At 34.1% G+C, this 21,495-nt stretch overlaps 1 protein-coding gene across 1 annotated transcript; it reads left to right on the top strand.

Moving 5' to 3' along the window:
- The first annotated feature begins 898 nt into the window (after positions 1-898).
- On the top strand, positions 899-17,239 carry LOC144965995 (la-related protein 6-like). The gene has a single exon (XM_078901969.1). It carries the CDS (start codon positions 1,098-1,100, stop codon positions 2,685-2,687), a length of 1,590 nt encoding a protein of 529 aa, XP_078758095.1. The 5' UTR covers positions 899-1,097; the 3' UTR covers positions 2,688-17,239.
- The last annotated feature ends 4,256 nt before the right edge of the window (positions 17,240-21,495 follow it).

The following is a 21,495-nucleotide window of genomic DNA, read 5'->3' as shown; positions in this document are numbered from 1 at the left end:
CTTCGAGACATCACGACAATTTTGTCGGTCAGAGACAACGCTGTTCAGCCTCTTCCTTTAACACCTATGTACGTGAGAGAATGTGAGTAAAAAGCCTTTTCCAAGGACTCAACTATGCACCGCGCAGTGTCACTCAAATCCAGGACCTTCCGATCCGAAAGCGAGTGTCATACCACTCGGCCGCATAGCCGCAATCTGAACAGTTGTCAGAACTATATTCATTTAAATCTGAGTTGGTCACAATTTTGTGACGTACGTATTAGTCAGGAAGAGTGTGATGATGGAATCAATGACAACGCTGGTTAGAGGAGAAACACAATACAACGTTTCGACCCTCGGTCTTCCTCTTTGTGTATTGATTGTTTATCTGTTTTTCTTATGTAGTCCACATTTATATGAGTCTCATTCTCATTACCCAACTTATACTTTACCGATGTGAGTTAAGAATTCTGCCGTATTCCGTCGGCCAACACATTCTTATGAGGCAGCGTCGCTCATCCCAGCATGACTCTCGCATTCGGATAGGAAGGTCCTGGTTTCGAGTCCCGCTCTGCGCGGCGCATAATTGAGTTCTTGGGAAAGGCTCTCTGTTCACATTCTCTCACCGTACTCAGGTATAAAATGAGTACCTGGTAGTTAGGAACAGTCAATCTCTGCCGGAAAAAAGTAATATCGTCTCGTCCATTATAAATATATTAAGTGTTGTTGTTGGCTGGTCATCCCTTGTAAAGCGCTAAGAGAGGAAATATTGCGCTATATAAAAGCTAGGGTTATACCCAAAAGGTACCACTAGTCGCAAGTGAGCATTTTGTGCTTGTCACCTTACATATCTTTTTTTTTTCTGGGAAAATCCGAATAGTTATAAATAGCAACGGTTATGACGTCGAGCTGACGAAATGACAAATGGGTAGCCGTATTTACGATGACAGAACACACTGATAGTGGACCTTGTGTTGGTTGTTGTGAGCTTGAGACAACACTTCAGGGTGTAAAATATCCTCCGCGACTTGGATCCACAACTGTTCTTCTATATCAGAGGTGGCCGCATTTTTGATAAGTATCATTTTCTTAATTGGTGTGGCTTCATATCAGTCAGAATGGGTGATACATCTGTGCCTGTGGTGATCGAACCAAGTGACAACGATAACCAGCTGGTAAGCAATGTCGTGGAGGATGTCTCAAAACAACGAAAATTGGATTCGTCTGGGGGGAATGGCGACGAAGGTCCGATTTTATCTAGTTCGGAAGCTCCGGCTGCCATACTTACCCCCTTGCTTCGTGTTGACTTACTAAGACCTGCAGGCAGTGGTTTTCTTCATGATTCTAGTTTTTGTACCAGTGAGGAAGAGGGTGGAAGTCATGATTTTTCGGAGGATGGGGATGGTGACCATAGTGGTAACAACAGTAGTATACCTGACCTGAAAAACTTGATTCTTGATGAGAAACTATTAGATCTACCAGATGAAAGTCTTCAGCAAAAAATCATTTCTTTAGTTGAATTTTATTTCTCAGATGAAAGTATATTGAAAGATGCATTTCTGTTGAAACACGTGAGGAGGAATAGGTTGGGATATGTTAGTATCAAACTGGTTACATCTTTTAAGAAAATGAAAACACTGACAAAGGATTACAGAGTTGTTGCTTATAGCTTAAAAAATTCTGAAAAACTTGAACTTAATGAAGAGTGCACAAAAGTTAGAAGAAAAGATCCTCTTCCAGATCATGATGAAACTGTTCCCTCTCGCACAGTTGTGGCTCTAAATTTACCATTTGAAAATCCAACGATGGAAAATATTTCAGAAATTTTCTCAAAATGTGGTTGCATTGCGAATTTTAGGATTTTAAAACCAGGATGTTCAATTCCGTCTGACCTGACTAAGTTTGCGAGTAAACATCCTGAGCTTGGACATTCTATGTGTGCTGCTGTTGCCTTCGAAAATTATGATCAAGCGAAAAATGCTTGTGAAATATTAAATTCTGATGACTGGAGACAGAGTATGAAAGTCTTTCCCCTAATGGTCCCAAAGAAGAAAGAGGAAAAAGATAAAAAGGAAAAGAAGGTTAAAAAGGAAAGGAAAACTGATCAGGACCATGACCATGATGGTGATATTTCCCCTGAGGATGGTGTTGATGACAAAAAGAAACGCCAAAAGGGAAGAAAAAAGAAAACTCGTGTTGATGAACTTTGTCATGATTCTTCATGTTACAGCAGTGGATCTGAAGGTGATTCTCCAAAATCACATCGCTCTACAGGTAGTAAACATCGATATGGTGACCATCTTAGTCCAAACTCAGTGAGTAGGAGTGGGAAGACTAGCCCTGCTGGGAGTCCTCACAACAGAAGGAAAAATTATATAAAATCACCTCTTGTTGAAAAGGCTAGCCTTAGTCCTAGAAGCAGCCCCGAAACTGTGAGACGAGTTATTGACTCTTCAGGAGGTGACAGTGCTCCATCAAGCCCATGGGTGCAGAGGCGTCTCAAGGTCGCCCAGGACAAAGCAATTTATAGTCCACTGGGCAGCCCACTTTTAGGCAGGCGAAATCCTGATGGTACATTTATTTCTGGCTCTATTCCGAGGTTGCTGGATATGACAAATGTGCTGCGCCAACCTAAAGGACCCGATGACACCAAAGGGTTTTATGGGGGATTTGGAAGAGGCAAACCAAGAAGTAGTACCTTTACTTAATGTTTTTATTCGAAATTGGATCTTATTAGTTTTAGAACAATTCATTGTTATTTTTGTTTGGTTTTGTTTTTTGTTATTTTGTTTTTTTAAAGTATCGTTTTCATAATGGTAATCTGATTCAGCCATTTGATATTCACTATCAGAATGATGAAAGATTTATGCAAGATTTAGATTTTATTGCTGTTGACACTCAGTGAGTATTCAGCTGTTATTTTTAGCTTTATCATGTATGTTCGGAGATGCATAAATTGGTCAGAATTGAATTAAATAACTTTCCTGAAGATTTTAGGTCACATTTACTTACTTCAGGTATAGGTTAGGTTTCATCATGGTGCTCATTTTTCAAATATCAAATGATGATTGAACGTGATATATGCAAGAGTGTCATCAAACATTATATTCATTTCATATCTCGATAAACACATACATTATCACATTCTACAATGTATCAAAATTTATGACGGTAAATTTATTTGACAATCTTATTGAATATTTAATGATTGATAATAAATTGAAACACCTGATCAGTACTTAACTTTTTATTTTTTAATGTTCTATCCACTCTTAAATTTGGTATTGCTCGAAGACTTGACTTGCTGGCAAATGAGTTTGATTTTAAAATTACAAATCTTTCTTGTGTTTCAGTCATTTTTATAATTTTATAACAAAGTTTCTTTTACCATTGCTTACTTTGAGCAACTTGAGGTTACAGTTCAACTTTTATTTATCTCATGTACCTTTTTCATCCTAATAAGTGCTCGCATCCCACTTCTAAGAGCAGTATTTTTCTCAGTAACCAAATTGTATAATCACAACACAATTATTCATTATTTTGAAGTCTCAAAAAAGTCAAATTTTAATTAATGATGTAGTCACAATTTTTTTGTGTTTTTTTTTTTTGTTATTCTGTTTGTATATTAGGATGAATATGGTACTTTTCAATTTGTACATACACTTTTTAGTCCTCTGCTTCTGGTAATTTATGGTTTTAATGGGCAATTCTTGGTTTTGATTTATTTATTTCTATTTTATTATTTTGTTTGTGTTATGTTTACTCTTTGTTCCAGTTAATTAAATTGAAATGAAAAGTGGCATTAAGTTTGCAACACTTTGGTTTATTTGTAGTAAAATAGTCTTGACTTAAAATTGCAGGCAGCTGTGAATGGAGCTTCTATTGAATCGTTTTTATCTGTACTTGTCCATTGAACTCTTTCTGCTTAGGCAGTGGCTCTAGTTGATTGTTGTCTGACAGCATGCATTTTTTTTAGATCAATGAAGCCTCTACCACTCAGGATGAGATTGAAAAGGTAGATTGTCGCTAAGATCAACCTCTATGATCTCTCCTTGATCAGCTCTTATTTTACTCTTACTTTTTTAGGCACCTGTAGCCCAAGAATGTCGCAGGCACTTTACTCTCAATCTATTTATTTAGTATCACCGATGTTTAACTTAGCCCTGACCAGACGGTGCTGCAACTGCAAGTAACATTAAACTGAAACCTATATAATAAGTAATATTTAGAATTGTCAGAGTGCCCTTAAGTGTGGTTTGCAGATTTGGTAATTTTATTTAAAAACCCAATCCATACCATGATGGAACTTTAGTACTGTCACATTTTGTATTTTAGTGTTAATATTTTGTTTTAATTTGTTTTAAAATTGTAGCAATGACTTAATTTAAAGACATTTTTATTCATATTGTCGTTTCAAGACAGAAATATATTCTTACATTTTATATTTTTTTGTTCAGCAAGCCAATGTAAATACTGCACTTTTGAAGTCAAAAAATGACATTCCTGACGAATAATCTTTTTATGACTTGGCCATATTCAAAATTTTTATTTAATATCTGTGTCTTCATTTTTTTTTGTATTCATGGTTTTTGTTTTTTGGTTCATTATTTATAAATTTTTTGAAAGTCACAATATTGACTTTTAACCAATTTTAAATGTTTGAAGTTCTTTGTGTTAAAGGAAAGTTTCTACTTTTTTTTCTTCAAGATTTTCAAAGAATTAAAAAAGACAAAGAAAAAATAATAATAATAATTCAATCTCTTGCTATTTTCCTTTGTAAGGATGAATACTCATATTTTGTATGCTTTTAAATATGACTTATTATATGTTGATATGATTGTTTGTCAATAATATTTATTGTTATTTATATATTATTTTGAAGTAGAGAGGTCCAATTATTTAAGCCCTAGCACACAGAGGTTGCTAAAAGGGGGTTGGGGGAAATAATGTTCGCATAGGTAGGTATAGGATACAACAATGCTACCTCTTGTCTTTTTTTCCAAGTCTTCCAAAGATATTTTCCACATATGTTTCAGGAAGCTATCAAATTGTCATAAACCTAGACGCATAATTTTATCTCTTTTGTACCTGATACTGAAATGCAGTGTGGTATTGTTATTTCAAATATATTTTGATAGGCTGGGTCATCTGTTCATAATATCATTTAATATGATTATAATTTTGTCTCAGTCACCTGGCCAATTTTACAAAGATTGTCACATGATTATTGATATCAGACATCAGACGCTTTAATTGTGAGTTTCCAAGAAGATTCTTCTTTTGAAGGAAAGCACCCTGATCTGTTTTCAGTGATACATTTTTTTCTGTTGATGAAAATAAAAACAGTAAATTAATCATTAAAATATTTCCTTTGTCTAATCGCGGTAATTTCTTCCTTTAAGATTGCAGATTTTTGGGGTGATTATTATTATCCACATTATTGTGTTGTAGCTGTTTATTGCTCTGCCCTTAAAAATTATGAATTGCTGTCATTTTGATAAAGAGAACTGAGAATGTTTGAAATATTATGATTTTAATCTGTATTTCAAATATTTAGGTTATCTACAATTCAGAATTTTAAGGTTAGAGTAGGCCTAAACTTTAAAATTGATCAGTAATTCATTATTCATCACCATATTATGCCAACTTTCTTTGAGCTTGCTCAATAATTACAAGTTGAATAATATTGTTTTAAAATTTTGTTTCTGGGTGGGGTTCTTACCTCCCATAGTGGGCAGGGGGGTACATACTGTGTCTTCTATCCCCTTATAACTGTTTTCCAACATGCTTTCTGTCTTTGTCTTGGAATGAGATTACTTGGTTTTGTCCTGGCCCTGGCCAGGGTCCTAGCTGGGAGGGAAACAGTCAAATGCATAGTTATTGTGTTGGGAGATGATATTTTTTTCCTTGTAAATCATCTCTCTGTTATGTATTACTATATTTGTTATTTTCAATGTATGTTAGCATTTGAGTGTATTCCTCTTGGTTGGATTTTGTGCTTGTGTCCGGATGAGACTTAGAGGTGATCTCAAACTATGTACATTGGTGGTGTGCTCTTGGAATCTACATCTGATCCCGATTTGTCCCCAGTTCCCCTATGTCTTACTTTTTCTTGTGTGCTTTAATTGTAATTCTAGAACTTTTTACTATCCCATTTTCTTCCTTTTTACTGGCGCTGATATAACCTAAATGTGTTGCAAGCGCCGTAAAACCCTTAAAAACAAACATAAAATTTTGTTTTGGAAGTATGATTTAAAAAATCCTAGTTCTCATCCAGTTGGGTAAGATGAGAGGGATATTGTTGAAGGTACTGGTAGGGTCTTCCATCCTTTTATTCTTGTTGTCGCTTTCAATTGGCTTTCTGGTCTTGTCTAGGAATGAGACAAATTGGTTCAGATCAGATCCTTTCTGAAGCTTTCTGTTAGGAAGGCAGCAATGTGAATGGGTCGCTTTTCCATGATTGGTGATATTTCCTATAAATCATCACTCTGAGTGACTGTGTAGTATTAGTATTAGAAATCTCTTGCGTGTCTCTCTCTTTTGGTAGGGACCCTTTACTTTTGTAAGACTTAGACTGGGCACGATTGTTGCGAGGATCAAGTAAGCTGTTTCCCATTATCTTACTTTTTATTTTAGATACCTGTAACTCACAAATTTGTTTCAGACACTAAACTTTAAAATCTCACAGTTCTTTGTGTTGTTTACTATGTTTTCGTAAGCACTGACATAACTCAAGTATTACATCAGCATGGTTCCAATCCTGTCGTTAGTCACTTTCTAAAACATTTTTTTCCCCCTCCCTCCTCTTGATAATTTCTTCACTCTGATGTCAATGCCTGCTATTTCTATTGAGTCCCTGCTTTAGAGATTAGCTGAAAGCACATGTTATTCTGAATTGGAGAAGTAGCCTAATCTCAACAGTAAAAGTCAATAAACCTCTAAATGATTGCGACCCATCACTTCAATCCAGTATAGTGTCGGGATGAACCAGGCGACGAAAAGTGAATTTAATTAAGACTAAAATCGTCGTCGATACAACATTTTACTTTTTAGCTCCTTGAGAATTTAGATTCTTTTTTCTACATAATGAAACATATATTATCACAATGAAGCTTGTGCCAGACTTTTTGGTTCATATTCCTGGCTATAAATCCATTTTACACAATACCTAAACAGTCCCGACATAATACAGTGGAACCTTCCGATTACGACACCTCCGAATAGCGACAACCTCCTGATAACGACATTGACCCGTGGTCCCGATTTTTTTTCTATTTAAGATCAGTAAAAAGACCTCCAAATAACGACGCACTTTTTGATAAAACCTCCGAATAACGACATCGTTTTGGCGATTTTCGGCAGTTTTCGTAGATATCTGATACTAAAAATACCGAGTATGAGTACTCAAAAGTTTATAAAAACGATTCCTGCTTGAACCAATGAGAACGCAGCTTTTTTGACGAATCTTGGCTGATATGCATTAATAAAAACCAAGGTATAATGTAAGTGTAAGCAAGTAAACACAAAATCTTGGAAAGTGTGATATTATGTGGTGATCGAAATAGTAGTAGTAGTAGAAGCAGTAGTAGTAGTAGTAATAATAATAATAATAATAGTAGTAGTAGTAGTAGTAGTAGTAGTAATAGTAGTTGTAGTAGTAGTAGTAGTAGTAGTAGTAGTGTTTTTGTGGGAGGAGGAGGAGGAATTTTATCTAACTCGCAGCGTCCGAATTACCTGTTTTTGTTTGTTTTAAAGGGTTTTACAGCGCTTGTGACACATCTATGTCATATCAGCGCCAGTAAAAAGGAAGAAAATTGGATAGTAAAAAACATTCTAGATTTACAACTGAAATGACATAAGAAAAAGTAAGACAAATGGGAATGGTTTAAATAGGGAACAGATGTAGATTCCAGGAGCATACTATCAGTGTACTCAGTTCAGATCACCTAAAAGTCTCATCCAGACACACGCACAAGAACCCTCTAAGAGGAATACACTACAATGTTTTGTTTGTTTTGTCAATGTTAATAAAAACTGGTACCGCTGACCTTACCACGCCCACTTTGTCCGCCATCTTGGAAACCTCTAAATAACGACACCTCCGGATAACGACATAAAAACTCGGTCCCGTGGCATGTCGTTATCGGGAGGTTCCACTGTACCAGTTTGAGTTTTGATGCAATTGGTCACAATTTTGCTTTGAAAGATCTCACAGCAATTGAATATTTTAAAGATATTGAGATTGAATTTGGATTTGTGGTATTCCATTCAGTTTTTAAATCTTGTTTGAAAACTTTTAAAATGTAAACCAGAAAAAAAAAACCCAGCCTTTTTAAGTCTATTAATTCTCATAACTGGAAACTCCTAAATATATTAAAATATTTGTAATGAGAATGAAAAATGCAATTCCACCTCTTCCTGTATTTGTGTCTCTTACATTAAATCGAGTAGTTTAAACTTATCAGGATATTGATTCAAGTGCTTTTTGAAGATTGAGTCTTTTATTGTTAATAACATTCCATAATAGAAAATACTATTGTTATAAGATGAACTTAGCTTGATTTTTCTTTCTTTCTCTCTCTCTTTGTTTTTACTTCTTTTACTTTTTTTCTTTCTTTCCTCTCCTTCTCCCTTCTGTTATCTCTGGTTTCTAAACTTCATGACATTTAATGGGTTTGATTCAATTCTACCTATTGTTTACAAGACTATCAATGAATTGCTATATGAACATTTTGTTGTTTACAAAATTTTCAAGTGTAAGAAAAATGTTTGCATTTTTTCTTACTCTTAACTGGTAATGCACTGAAGATTTGTTATCTAGTCAATGTTGATAAATAATTTATAAACCTGGGAATATATTTAAAGTTGAAAAAACGTGAAAGGAATACAATTTTTTTAATGTAGTTTATCCACAACCCTGGTTTTCACATTTATTATTTTGAAAATGCTTTTCAAGAGTTTTTGCTTTTGAACATTTGAACATTATTTTCCAAATTTGATTTCCATAGAAACAAATAAATAGAAAGAAATTCACTTTGGATGGATAACCAATCGATTTGAAATGTTTTCTAAGGTTATGTTTTGAAATTTTCTCATTTTGATTTTATTTTTATAGTCAGGCACTATTTCGAGTTTCTGAACATGAGACATGCTTGCCACATGTTATAGGCTTCAGATAAAAATTCCAGATTTATCCAAATTCATTTTTTTTTTTAATAAAAAAATTCTAGTTTCTAGACTAGGTTTTAAATTTGAATATTTTTTGCTTGTTTTACACACCCATTGTAATAGATCTGTTTTTACGTTGTAAACAGATCATGTTTGTAGGATCCTTTTAAAAAAATGTACTGTATAGCAGGATGAAAACATCTTTGGAGAGAAAATCCAGTTTTAATCACTGTTACTTGTGGCAGGCCGGATGTTACCATAAATGTTCAAGTCTACCAAAAGTTCATAATCGTCAGCAATAGCATCGACCTCAGCATGATTTTTGTTGGTATTATTATTATCATCATCATCATCATTATTCCTATTGCCATTATCATTGTCGTTATTGTCCATTATAATCATCAATATTAAATTATTACTATTGTACAACTAAAATTAAATGACCATCATTTTTGCTGAATATTGCAGTCGTCCAGGAGGATGAAGTAAAAAAATTGCGTAACCTTTGATCAAGGTTGTAGAAACTGAATATTGAATTAAGACTAGTACTAGTATGAACCATATTAATTTTCTTCTTTGTTATACCCATGTATTTTTAAGAGAATAGGAAAAGTGAGGATTTTTATCATGTGGCAAAATGTCAATAATGGAACCGGTCAAATTGATGAGTATCTCTGTATTCAGCAGCCTTGGCTAGTAATGAAAATTTAATAACAGTAGTGGAGGATTGCTTATTTCGACAGGAAAGTGAGCGATTTGCAATTTAATTATTTATTTTTTTTTATTGAAAGAAATGTATTCTTAATATATGGAAAGATGAATCATCAATTCTTGGACTGCATGTAAAGCTAAATTTGTTTGGAAATGCACTGTTTACCTATTATCCATTTACTATTCTAAAAACTATTTTTGATTTTAGAAAACAAGTTGAGACAAATGGTTTGCATATTGAGCAAAATAGACATTTTTTGAGGAAAAATAACAAATAAAAATGAAAAAGGCTGCCCATTTATTTCTAGTCTTACAACAGGGTATATGTACCATCTGCCCCTCTTTACAACAATTTTTATTTTGGAATCATCAGAATCGGAGTTAGAATAAAATGTTTTAAGTACAACTTGGTTCAACAAATATACATTCCTATTATATGTTGTGAATTTATACTTTTTTCATTTTTTAATGATTATTGCCGGGTTTGGAATTAATATTGCCTGGATGGGGTTCCTGACCTCCCATAGAGGGCAGGGAGGTACATACTCTGTCTTCTATCCCCTTATATCTGTTTTCCAACTTGCTTTCTGTCTTTGTCTTGGGATGAGATTACTTGGTTTTGTCCTGACTCTGGCCGGAGACCTGACTGTGAGGGAAACAGTCAGATGCATAGTTATTGTTTGGGGAGATGATATTTTTTCCTTGTAAATCATCTCTCTGTTATGTATTATTATATTTGTTATTTTTAATGTATAATGTAAGCATTTTAGTGTATTCCTCTTTGTTGGATTTTGTGCTTGTGTCCGAATGAGAGTTATAGGTGATCTCAAACTAAGTACATTGGTGGTGTGCTCTTGAAATCTACATCTGATCCCTATATGTTCCCAGTTCCCCTATGTCTTACTTTCTCTTGGGTGCTTTAATTGTAATTCTAGAACTTTTTACTATCCCATTTTCTTCCTTTTTACTGACGCTGATATAACCTAAATGTGTTGCAAGTGCCGAAAAACCCTTAAAAACAAACAAAACAATATTGCCTATTTTATCTATTTGAATTTGTTCATCAAATTATCACCGTTTCATGCAAATTATGTAATAATCATAATCATTGTCATAGTTTGATCTAAGGTATAAGTAATTTACTGTGTCATTAATGTAGAAATATAAAATGAATTGACTTCATACTTTATGCTGCGAATGTGGTCTTTTATGTTGATGTCATGAAAATACTGCAAGTGTAAATTACTTTTTCTAATTCAGGTCAGTTCTTTAACGGGTTAGTAGATATAAATTTGGAGCCATGTTACCTTGTACACGTATAAAATTAGATATTAATGTTTTATGAAATAATACAAAATCTGTCCTTTTCATGTTACCATGTGTACTGTGGGTTGGATTTCACTTTAAGATGGGGCATGGTGGACTCCCCTGGGCAGTTGGAGTCTTCGTCAGACTACAGCCTGTCTATCACTTATATTCCTCCAAAGCTTTTCCATTATAGTTTTCTGTAATTGTTCTACAATTGGCCTGTTTGGCTTTGCCTGAACCTTGCCTGGACTCCTCCTGTTAGGGTAACAGTCAGATGAATTTATCTTTTTGTGAAAGATTACATTTTGACCTTGTTAATCATCTCTCTTTAATATATCATTTAATTGTCAGATATATTATAGTAATAATGCTTATTTTATAACCATTTGATTGATTTCGCTTTGATCCGAGTTCTGGAACTGGGAATTTTAAAGTGATTTCTGACTTGCTACAATAATTTATTCTGGGTGGGGTTCCTGACCTCCCATAGTGGGCAGGGAGGCACTTACTGTGTCTTCTATCCCCCTATATCTGTTTTCCAACATGCTTTCTGTCTTTGTCTTGGAATGAGATTACTTGGTTTGTCCAGGCCATGGCCGGATACCCTAGCTGGGAGAGGAACAGTCAAATGTTTTGGGAGATATTTTTTTCCTTGTAAATCATCTCTCTGTTATGCATTGTATTGTTTTGTTTTACATACAATATATTATTTGTAATCATTTTGAGTGTATTTTTCTTAGTGGGGACCTGTGCTTGTGTCTGGATGAGACTTTTAGGTGATCTCAAACTAATTACTTTGATAGTGTGCTCTTGGAATTTACATCTGTTTCCTATTTGAACTAATTCCCCTTTGTCTTACCTTTTCTTGGGTGCTTTAATTGTAATTCTAGAACTTTTAACTGTCCCATTTTCTTCCTTTTTACTGGCTCTGATATGACCTTAATGTGTTGCAAGCGCCGTAAAACCTTTAAAAACAAAACAAACAAACAAATCGACATAAGTTCCGCATTTGAACCATTTCCCTTCATCTTACTTTCTCTTGTGTTTCTTTAATTGTAAGTCGATAATTTGTTGACCATCTTATTTTCTTCCTCTTTATTGGCGCTTAAATTATGACCTAAATGTGTCACAGCACAGAAAAAAACAAGGCAAATTTCTGTTTTTGTTTGTCATTTAATGGCGTGGCTTTGAAGTGATGAACTTAATTTGTCCGTTCATATTATCAGTTGAATTGCTCTGATCATGAAGTGTTAAAAATGAGACTTTTATGCAAAAATTGATTTCGCTGACATGTCAGCAAGAGTATGTTTCCAATCATTAAATAAGATACACCTTCAGATTGGGTACACATTTCTCAAAATTGCTGATAGGTGTGAAGTTGTTCCAAATTAAAGAAATTATCTGTTTTGCTGTTTTGTAAATTTAATTTACACATTATATTATGTCAGTGGTGAACAAGATTATAGTCTAAAATCAGAAAATACAGTCTTGGTCCTTACGGAACAGGTTTGTGTTTTTCTATCTTCATTCCCGTCAGTGAATTTTGTTTTGCCTTATCTCCTGATTTTCCTGTCTTGGTCCATACTTGATTGCGGTTTTCATGACCATGGGGGTTATTTTTGCCATTTTCCTTTTGTTTTAAATACCAATATTGTTTGTTTTGTTTTCTTTTTTTTTATGTTGTTGTTGGTCTATTCAAAAAATTAGAGATGAAACATGTATTTCAAACAGGAAATAGGAATATTTCCCCTGTCCATTCATTTAGTGACACTCATACTGTCTCAGATGTTCTCGTATTATTTTATAACAGCATTATTTTTTTTATTTTTTATCAATTCAATGGATGATAGAATTTAACGTTGATATCAGATCATTTTAAATATTTGTATATAATTATATATATTTGTCCCGTTTGTAAAAGGGCATTGATTTTATAAATAAATCTTTAACTTGCAAAGATGGTAACACTTTGAAAACTTGAATCACAAGAATGGTCTCATTGAACATGTTACTGTAAGCTAACCTTTCATTAAATTATTTACCCATCGGGATAGCGGGAGTATGCTTTTTCCCTGGGTCAAGGTGGGCAAAAAGCTCACTTGCTATGTCTTCTATTACCATTGTCTGTTTTCGTTCCTTCCCATGTTGCTCTTTGTCTTTGCTAGATTGATATTGCTTTTATTTTCTTTTTCTGGTACTTAGCTTGGAGGAAAACTGTATAGTGCCTATTCTCTCTGTTATGTACGGTTATAAATATTATTTTTTAATATTTTGTACGTAGTAAACATTTGAGTATATATTCTTCATAGCGAGATTCTTTGCATGTTCCTGGATGGTACTTTTAGGTAATGTCAAAATAGGCATAATGAGAGATTGCTTGTTTAATCTTCTGATCCCTATTTGAACCAGTCCCCCTTGTTTTACATGGTGCTTTTAACTTCAGGTCTACAACTTTTCCTCTCTCATCGTCCTTTTTATTGGCCCTGAAATGACCTATTAGTGTCATAAGCACCTTAAAACACATTCTTTAAATAAAGGTCTGATTTTGTGGTCATGCCCAATGTCCGTTGTCCCCTTTCCACATGACTTCTTACTTTTGCCCAGGCCCTAGCAAGGCTGGGATCACCTAAAATGAAACATACAAAACATATAACCCACAAATTGTGTATATATCATCAAAACTGTTTGGTTTTAAAGGAGTTCAAGTCTCCGTTTTTCTCGCTGACCCATATACCATCTTCAACCCTTCCGAGTAAAACATTTCCTGTAAAAAGGTCTGAAATAAACGTTTATTCTTGATGTGCATTGTTCAAATGATTGTAATAATATATTGAATCTCTCAACTGTTCCCACTGCTGTTTTAAAGAATTGTGATAAGAATCATATTATTGTATTGTTTAGGTTACTTCAATTACTTTCCCACAGCCAATTATAATTTGAATTACTGCTCAGATCATTGTTTCAAATAATTTCTCATGTTTTATTCAAATTTCATGGACCGAAAGTCCATCTTTTTTCATTTAAAAAAAAAAAAAATTGTTATCAAATGCAATTGTTGCTCCTCATATCATCTCATTTTATGTTGTAATTGTTATGACTTCAAATTGTGATCGTAGTCTTTGCAACTGGGTGGGGTTCCCTACCTCCACAGTGGGCAGGGAGGTACTTACCGTGTCTTCTATCCCCTTTAGGCTGTTTTCCAACATGCTTTGTGTCTTTGTCTTGGTATGAGATTGCTTGGTTTTTTCCTGGCCCTGGTCGGATGTCCTGACTGAGAGGGAAACAGTCAAATGTAGAGTTAGTTTTGGGAGATGATATTTTTTTCCTTGTAAATCATCTCTCTGTTATGAACTGTATTATGTTTGTTTACATGTTATATATAATTTGTAAACATTTGAGTGTGTTCCTCTTATTGGGGGCCTGTGCTTGTGTCTGGATGAGACTTTTAGGTGATCTCAAACGAAGTACTTTGATAGTTTGCTCTTGGAATCTACATCTGTTTCCTATTTGAACCAATTCCCCTTTGTCTTACCTTTTCTTGGGTGCTTTAATTGTAATTCTAGAACTTTTTACTTTTCCATTTTCTTCCTTTTTACTGGCGCTGATATGACCTTAATGTGTTGCAAGCGCCGTAAAACCCTTAAAAACAATAAAAAAAACATAGTCTTTGCAAAAAAGAGATATGCCCTATACTTGTACTTGCAATGTTTTTTGTCTCAATTGTCAGACAAGCCCATTTATGTAATCCACGTTTTAATCCTGTATTAGAGTTATGTCATGATGAAAAGGACGATGACAACTGAATTTAATTTGAGTTAATAGGTATGCTTTTACTCGGTACACTAAGTTTCTTAAACATATTTCGCCATTTTGATCATGTAGACGTTTAATTTTCAACATTTGGTTCATCTGGACATGTTACCAGGTCGAGGTTGGGGGTCACAGATATAAATCAAAATGAAATATGAAAACCAGATTAACTCTTTAGAGTTCAATATGGTAGAAAGTCGGGAACAAATTTGTTCAATTTTCCATTCATATGAACTCGAGAGAGTTAAGGTCTAATTTGTGTTTTTGGGTCAACAAATCAAAAGTCATTCGAATTGTGAAAAGTCACATTTTAATTTCTCTATAGTTTTTTTAATTACAATTACAGATCTATAATACATCTTTTGACTATCCCATCATTTTTTTTATTACAGGCACTGAAATGGTAAAACGCATTGTAGCCAATATTTTCACATTAAAAAAATGAATAACTTGAATAACACCGTGTGGTTTAATTAGAAAGAAAGAAATAAAATGAAAACTGGCTCAAATGCCTTCAAACTGCTAATTTTCGTTCTGAGTCGTATCGTGTGTATTTTGATAGAAATTCTCAAGTGATAGGGTATTGCCAATACATACCTGGATACCGGGACACTACATAATTCAGCAATGACAGTTAAAGTACTGTGTTTTTTTAAAAGTTGAAGTGATTAGCAATAAACCTCTTAATATGTTTTGAAGATGATTATTATTATTGTTGATAATACTACCCCGAGTTATAACCATTAATTCCACGTCGCTATGATAGAGGTAAATAAGGATGTTATAATCTTTGATGGAGGTATATCAGATAAGACAGTTGTATACAGAAAGGCGAAAGAGAAAAGAAGAGAGAGAGAGAGAGCGAAAGTATAGATATCTGCGCATTTTATAACTGGAACCTCATTATTCTTTTTATCCAGTAATTGCCATTTATTTAAACCACGTAAAGCAACTTTTGTAACATTTTAAAAATTTCCTCTCTCTTTAGTCCTTCAGAGCCATTCGGCCCATGGAACTGGAGTTTATCCCGGTTTCTTTCTTCTAGGGTCAATAAATTATATTGGAAAACGAAATTAATTACATATCAGGCTACATTACTACTAAAATAAGAACTTGTAAATAAAAAGGCACATTTCAGAAAATAATTTTATTAATTTAAACGATGCCATTTCGTGCCTTGCTGATTGGTTGTTTTCATTGCTATCTATATGCTCTTCCTTTCAGTTAACATTTTCTTTTTCTAAGATTTATAAAACGACAACCGAAAATTTGATTATAAAATGACCTTTTTTCAGAAAATATGAAAAATACGAACACATAAATAATTACATTAATTTGTTTACTTAGAGAAATTCACATTTTTAAAATCATGAATATTCATTTAAAGTTAGGTTCGTTAAAGTTATTTTGCAGAAACATTCCTCCATTTTTCGGGTTCAGTTTAGTTGGGTTTAGGTTTTTTTTTTTTTTTTGTTTTAAATTGGTCACGTCATTAATAATAGTTAATAGGAGAAAGTTATTTTATAGAAAATACATGCATTGCAAACCGTACTTAAACTACTTACTCGTGTACCTGACACCAATCAAAAGCTGTTTCGTTTCTTAGCGCTAATTCTGTTATTTTAATATTATGGAGCCACAAAACATATCTACAAATGTAAATCTTTATTCAATGTTTTATTCTCAAAAATAATATCTGATTGTGTGTGCAAGTGTGTGTGTGTGTGTGTGTGTGTGTGTGTGTGTTGAGAGAGAGAGAGAGGGGGGGGGGGGCGAGAGTGAGTGAGAAGGAGATGGGGAGTGGGGAGACAGAAAGAAAAAGGAGAGAGAGAGAGAGAGATCAACACGAGCTACTTAACATTATAGAAATTGAAAGTTTCCACTTTTTAGTTTTATATAATATTTTGAAAATCGTCGTAAGAGGATCAATATAGGGCATTAAATTATTACTATTTTTTGGTATGAATTTATTTTACATCTACTTCTTTGCAGGTTTTTAAATTTTCCTTTTACAAAGAAACACGAGTATAATTTATGGTTACCAAATGGTGCTCTATTAGTTGACTTTCTTTTTCTTCTTTTTTAATTATTTTTTTTATCAAGTTCTTTTTATTTGAAGATGATTAGAGGCAAATATTATGAGTGTGACTTTGGAGCTGCTCATAGTCAAACTGAACTGAATAATACAACAATAATTACAAGTGTTTTTGACAATAGTAATTTCGTTTCCAATAGTTCGACAATAAAAGTAAACTATACACAATTTACTCTTGTTTGCCTTTTTAATCTGTTGTTGTTATTGTTGTTGATGATGATGATGTTATGTAACATTATTATTTTATTTATTTATTTTTGATTAATTTTTTTCTTTTCGTTTTGTTTTAACTTTTCTTTAAAATTGAGCTTATATATAGCGCGATATCCACTTAACGTGCTCAAAGCGCTTCACAAGGGGTCCCTGGCCTACCGCAACACTTAACGTATAGGACGGGATATGGCGCCTGTTACTGTTAGGCGATATTACAATTTTTTTACAATTTTGGTATTTACTCCTAAGTTCTGGGTGGTGTTCCTGACCTCCTATAGTGTTGCCAGGGTGGGGTTCCGACCTCCCATAGTGAGCAGAGAGGTACTTACTGTGTCTTCTATCTCCGTGTACATGTTTTTCAATTGGTTTCTGTCTCTGTCTTGGAATGAGATTACTTGATTTTGTCATGACCCTGGCTGGGAGGGAAACAGTTAATGTATATTTATAGTTTTAGGAGATGATATTTCTTTCCTTGTAAATCATCTCTCTTATTATTTTTTATTTTCAACATATGATGATTTGTAACCATTTGAGTCGAGTGTATTCCCCTGGGTGGGGATCCTGACCTCCCATAGTGGGCAGGGATGTACATACTGTGTCTTCTATCCCCTTATATCTGTTTTCCAACATGCTTTCTGTCTTTGTCTTGGTATGGGATTGCTTGGTTTTGTCCCAACCCTGGCCGGAGTCCTTGGCTGGGAGGGAAACAGTCAAATGTATAGTTATTGTTTTGGGAGATGATATTTTTTTTCCTTGTAAATCGTCTCTCTGTTATGTATTATTATATTTGTTATTTTTAATGTATAATGAAATGTAAGCATTTGAGTGTATTCCTCTTTGTTGGATCTTGTGCTTGTGTCTGGGTGAGACATAGGTGATATCAGACTAAGTACATTGATGGTATGCTCTTGGAATCTACACATCTGATCCCAATTTGTTCCCAATTCCCCTTTGTCTTACTCTCTCTTGGATGCTTTAATTGTAATTCTAGAACTTTCGACTATCCCATTTTCTTCCTTTTTACTGGCGCTGATATGACCTTAATGTGTTGCAAGCGCCGTAAAACCATTAAAAACAAAACAACAAACAAACAGTGTATTCCTTTTAGTGGGATCTTGTGCTGATGTATGGGTGAAACTTTTAGGTGATCTCAAACTATGTACTTTGATAGTGTGCTCTTGGAATCTACATCTGTTTCCTATTTGAACAATTCCCCTTTGTCTTATCTTTTCCTCAAGTCCTTTTATATCAATGTTTTTAGTATCCAATTTTATTCCTCTTTACTGACGCTGATATGACCTAAATGTGTTGCCAGCACCGTAAAACTAAAACAAATAAACCATTCCATTTTCTTCCGTTTTACTGGACCTAAATGTGTCGCAAGTGCAGTGAGACCATTAAAAACAAACTTTTCCCTATCCATGTTGCTTTCTGTCTTTGTTCGGGATTGATATCACAGTTCACAAGCAAATAAAAACGCCTTAATTGAATACATTCGAGACATGAGTGAAACAGGAAATGAAGAAATGTGGAATTTGTTTAAAAAACGGCATTAAGAACATAATAGAAAACGAGGTACCATCAAAACTGAGCACAAAACAAAACCACCAGCTATGGTTAATATCGATCTAAGAAAAACAATAAGAATAAAACACAAGCTGTGTGTAAAGGCAAAGAAATCCCAAAGCAAACGTGATTGGGACCGCCATCAGGAATTCAAACCAGCAACCCTGAGAGAAATAAGACGGGCACATTGGGACTATGTTCACAACACACTAGAGCACTCTATGAAAAACGGAAACAAAAAGCGCTTCTGGAACTACATCGAAACAAAACAAAAAAGATAGTTTAGGGGAGCATCGCTGAGACACGATGAAGCATTACATCAAGATAGCGTGACTAAAGCAGACATTTTTGACAATCAGTTCAAATCTATATTCACAAACAATCTGTCATGGCAGTTTTTTGCATCGCTTGCTGCCGCAAAAAAAATGGCAAAAAATCGCTGATTTGCATTGCGGTCGCAAAATTTGTAATTTTTTGCAAATTTTCGAGATTTTGCCCCCCCCCCCCTCCCCCCCCCCCCCCCCCAAAAAAAAAACAAAAAAACAAACAAACAAAAAAACATTAAAAAATATTTAGTGGGGACCAGTGATGATAATCTTCCGCGAATTTTTTCATAAATGTTCCATTGTTTTTGTCATGTCAAACATTTTCTGCTAATAAGTGCCTTCTATTATTTTTTGACACCTCTGCTCAGTTGAATGAATTTTGGTGACTCCTTTATTTATGACGTTATTCTAGACACACTGGCGCCAAATGTCAAGAGTAGCACAAGACACATGGTGGCCATGGATAAATAATAATAATGGTATAGATTTATAGTGCGCCAAGCATCCCTTCATCAGGAGGGCTCTGGGCGCATAACATAGATTAACTTAATCATTAAAAGCCCTACAGTACACGAACAACGCTAATTATACACATAATCAAAAGAAAGCCTGTCGGAATAAGAATGTCTTCAATCGACGCTTGAATTCCTCTAGTGAAGACGAAGAACGTATCTCTAGATGAGAAGATGATCGAAAGGGAAGGGGATGGAGCAAATGGGTGTAATTATTTATGTACCTTTTACTTTTAGCTGTAGCATGATAGTACATTTGGCGATTTTATAAGTTTTATAAGCCTGTCTTTTTTTTTTTTCTTACTTTTTGATTTTTTTGTTTTGTTTTTGTTTGATTGTTCTGAATTTGTTAATAGTATTCAATACAACTTGTGTCTAATTATAAAACAATTTTTTAAAAATAAATTCATCAATTCTCTCTCTCTCTCTCTCTCTCTCTCTCTCTCTCTCTCTCTCTCTCTCTCTCTCTCTCTCTCTCTCTCTCTCTCTCTTTCTCTCTCATATCCATATTGAATATTTCTCTCTCAGCCACCCTTCAATCTTCATATTATGTTTATAGATATCATTTGGTAAAAGAGAGATAATAAGTTAGGCTGATCAATTTAAGAAACGATTGTTTAAAGGCTAATTTAAATTTGATTTGTTGATGGAATATGTTTTGCAATTAATTAAAGATTCTTATTTATAAGTTGCATCATCACAAGGTTGCAATAATACAGACACTAACCGGGTTTGTTATGTAAAAACAAATACCTCCTGGTCTTTTGGCCAAAAGTTTATCATAATCACGTGATATAGTGGGCGGCATTATAGGCCTCTAAAATGTTTAATTGGAAATGATAATTCATTAAATTATATTTGCAAAAGGTCAGGATGTGTCTAATGACCAGAAGTGCTTAAGGACTAATAATATATTAAATAACTATGAATAGCTATGTTATATTTGCATTAGATTTGGATTTGACTGACGGGCCGGTAGATTTTCCTCCTTTTTGACAAATTTTCATTATCATCACTGGGGGACCTGTGCTTGTGTCAGGATGAAACAGTTAGATAATCTCAAAATAAGTATACTGATAGCGTGTTCTTCCTTTTTCCTGGGTACTTTAATTATAATTCTAGAACTTTTTACTAGATCCCATTTTCTTCCTTTTCACTGGCGCTGCTATGACCTTACATTTGTTGCAAGCGCCGTGAAACCCTTAAAAACAAACAAATATCTTTCTCTTTCATGAACGAATTATGGGTTTTTAGGAAAATTAATCGCAACTTTTAGCAAAATTTTTGCAATTTTTTTTTGCAAATTTTGCTGTTTTTAGCTTGCAAAATTTGGGATTTTTTTTTGCAAAAAACCCCATGTCAGAACAATGACTGAAACTCTCAAGGGGCAACACTACTAATCAGCTGGAGTGCTGAAGCTACTTAAAAACATTCAAGAACACAAAGCAAGTGGACCAGACAACATTCCAAATCACATCCTATAAACATGCAACAGAACGAAAAACTTGTTCTTCTATTCTGGAACCTTCCCAAATGAATGGAAACGCCCAAACATATCACCAGTTTTCAAGAAAAGCAGTAAACATGTGACAGCAAACTACAGGCTTGTATCAACATATGCCATATCATGATAAATCTGGAAACAAACAATATATCAACACCTCTACAACATGGATTCAGACGTTGACATTCATGTGAAAGCCAATTAATCGTAACTATGCATGGACTCATGAAAATGACAAGAAAATACGAACTGATCTAAACATCTTAGACTTTAGCAAAGCGTTTGACACCATCCCGCACAAGA

The sequence above is a fragment of the Berghia stephanieae genome, chromosome 2 (genome assembly GCF_034508935.2).
Source record: "Berghia stephanieae isolate SIO BIC M18660-M18661 chromosome 2, UCSD_Bste_1.3, whole genome shotgun sequence".
Classification (NCBI taxonomy): domain Eukaryota; kingdom Metazoa; phylum Mollusca; class Gastropoda; order Nudibranchia; family Aeolidiidae; genus Berghia; species Berghia stephanieae.
Note: the sequence above shows the minus strand (reverse complement) of the source record. Positions and strands in the feature narration are given on the sequence as shown.

Bases quoted from the DNA above. Each gene is read 5' to 3' on its own strand.
- LOC144965995 (XM_078901969.1), top strand. From the start codon at position 1,098: ATGGGTGATACATCTGTGCCTGTGGTGATCGAACCAAGTGACAACGAT.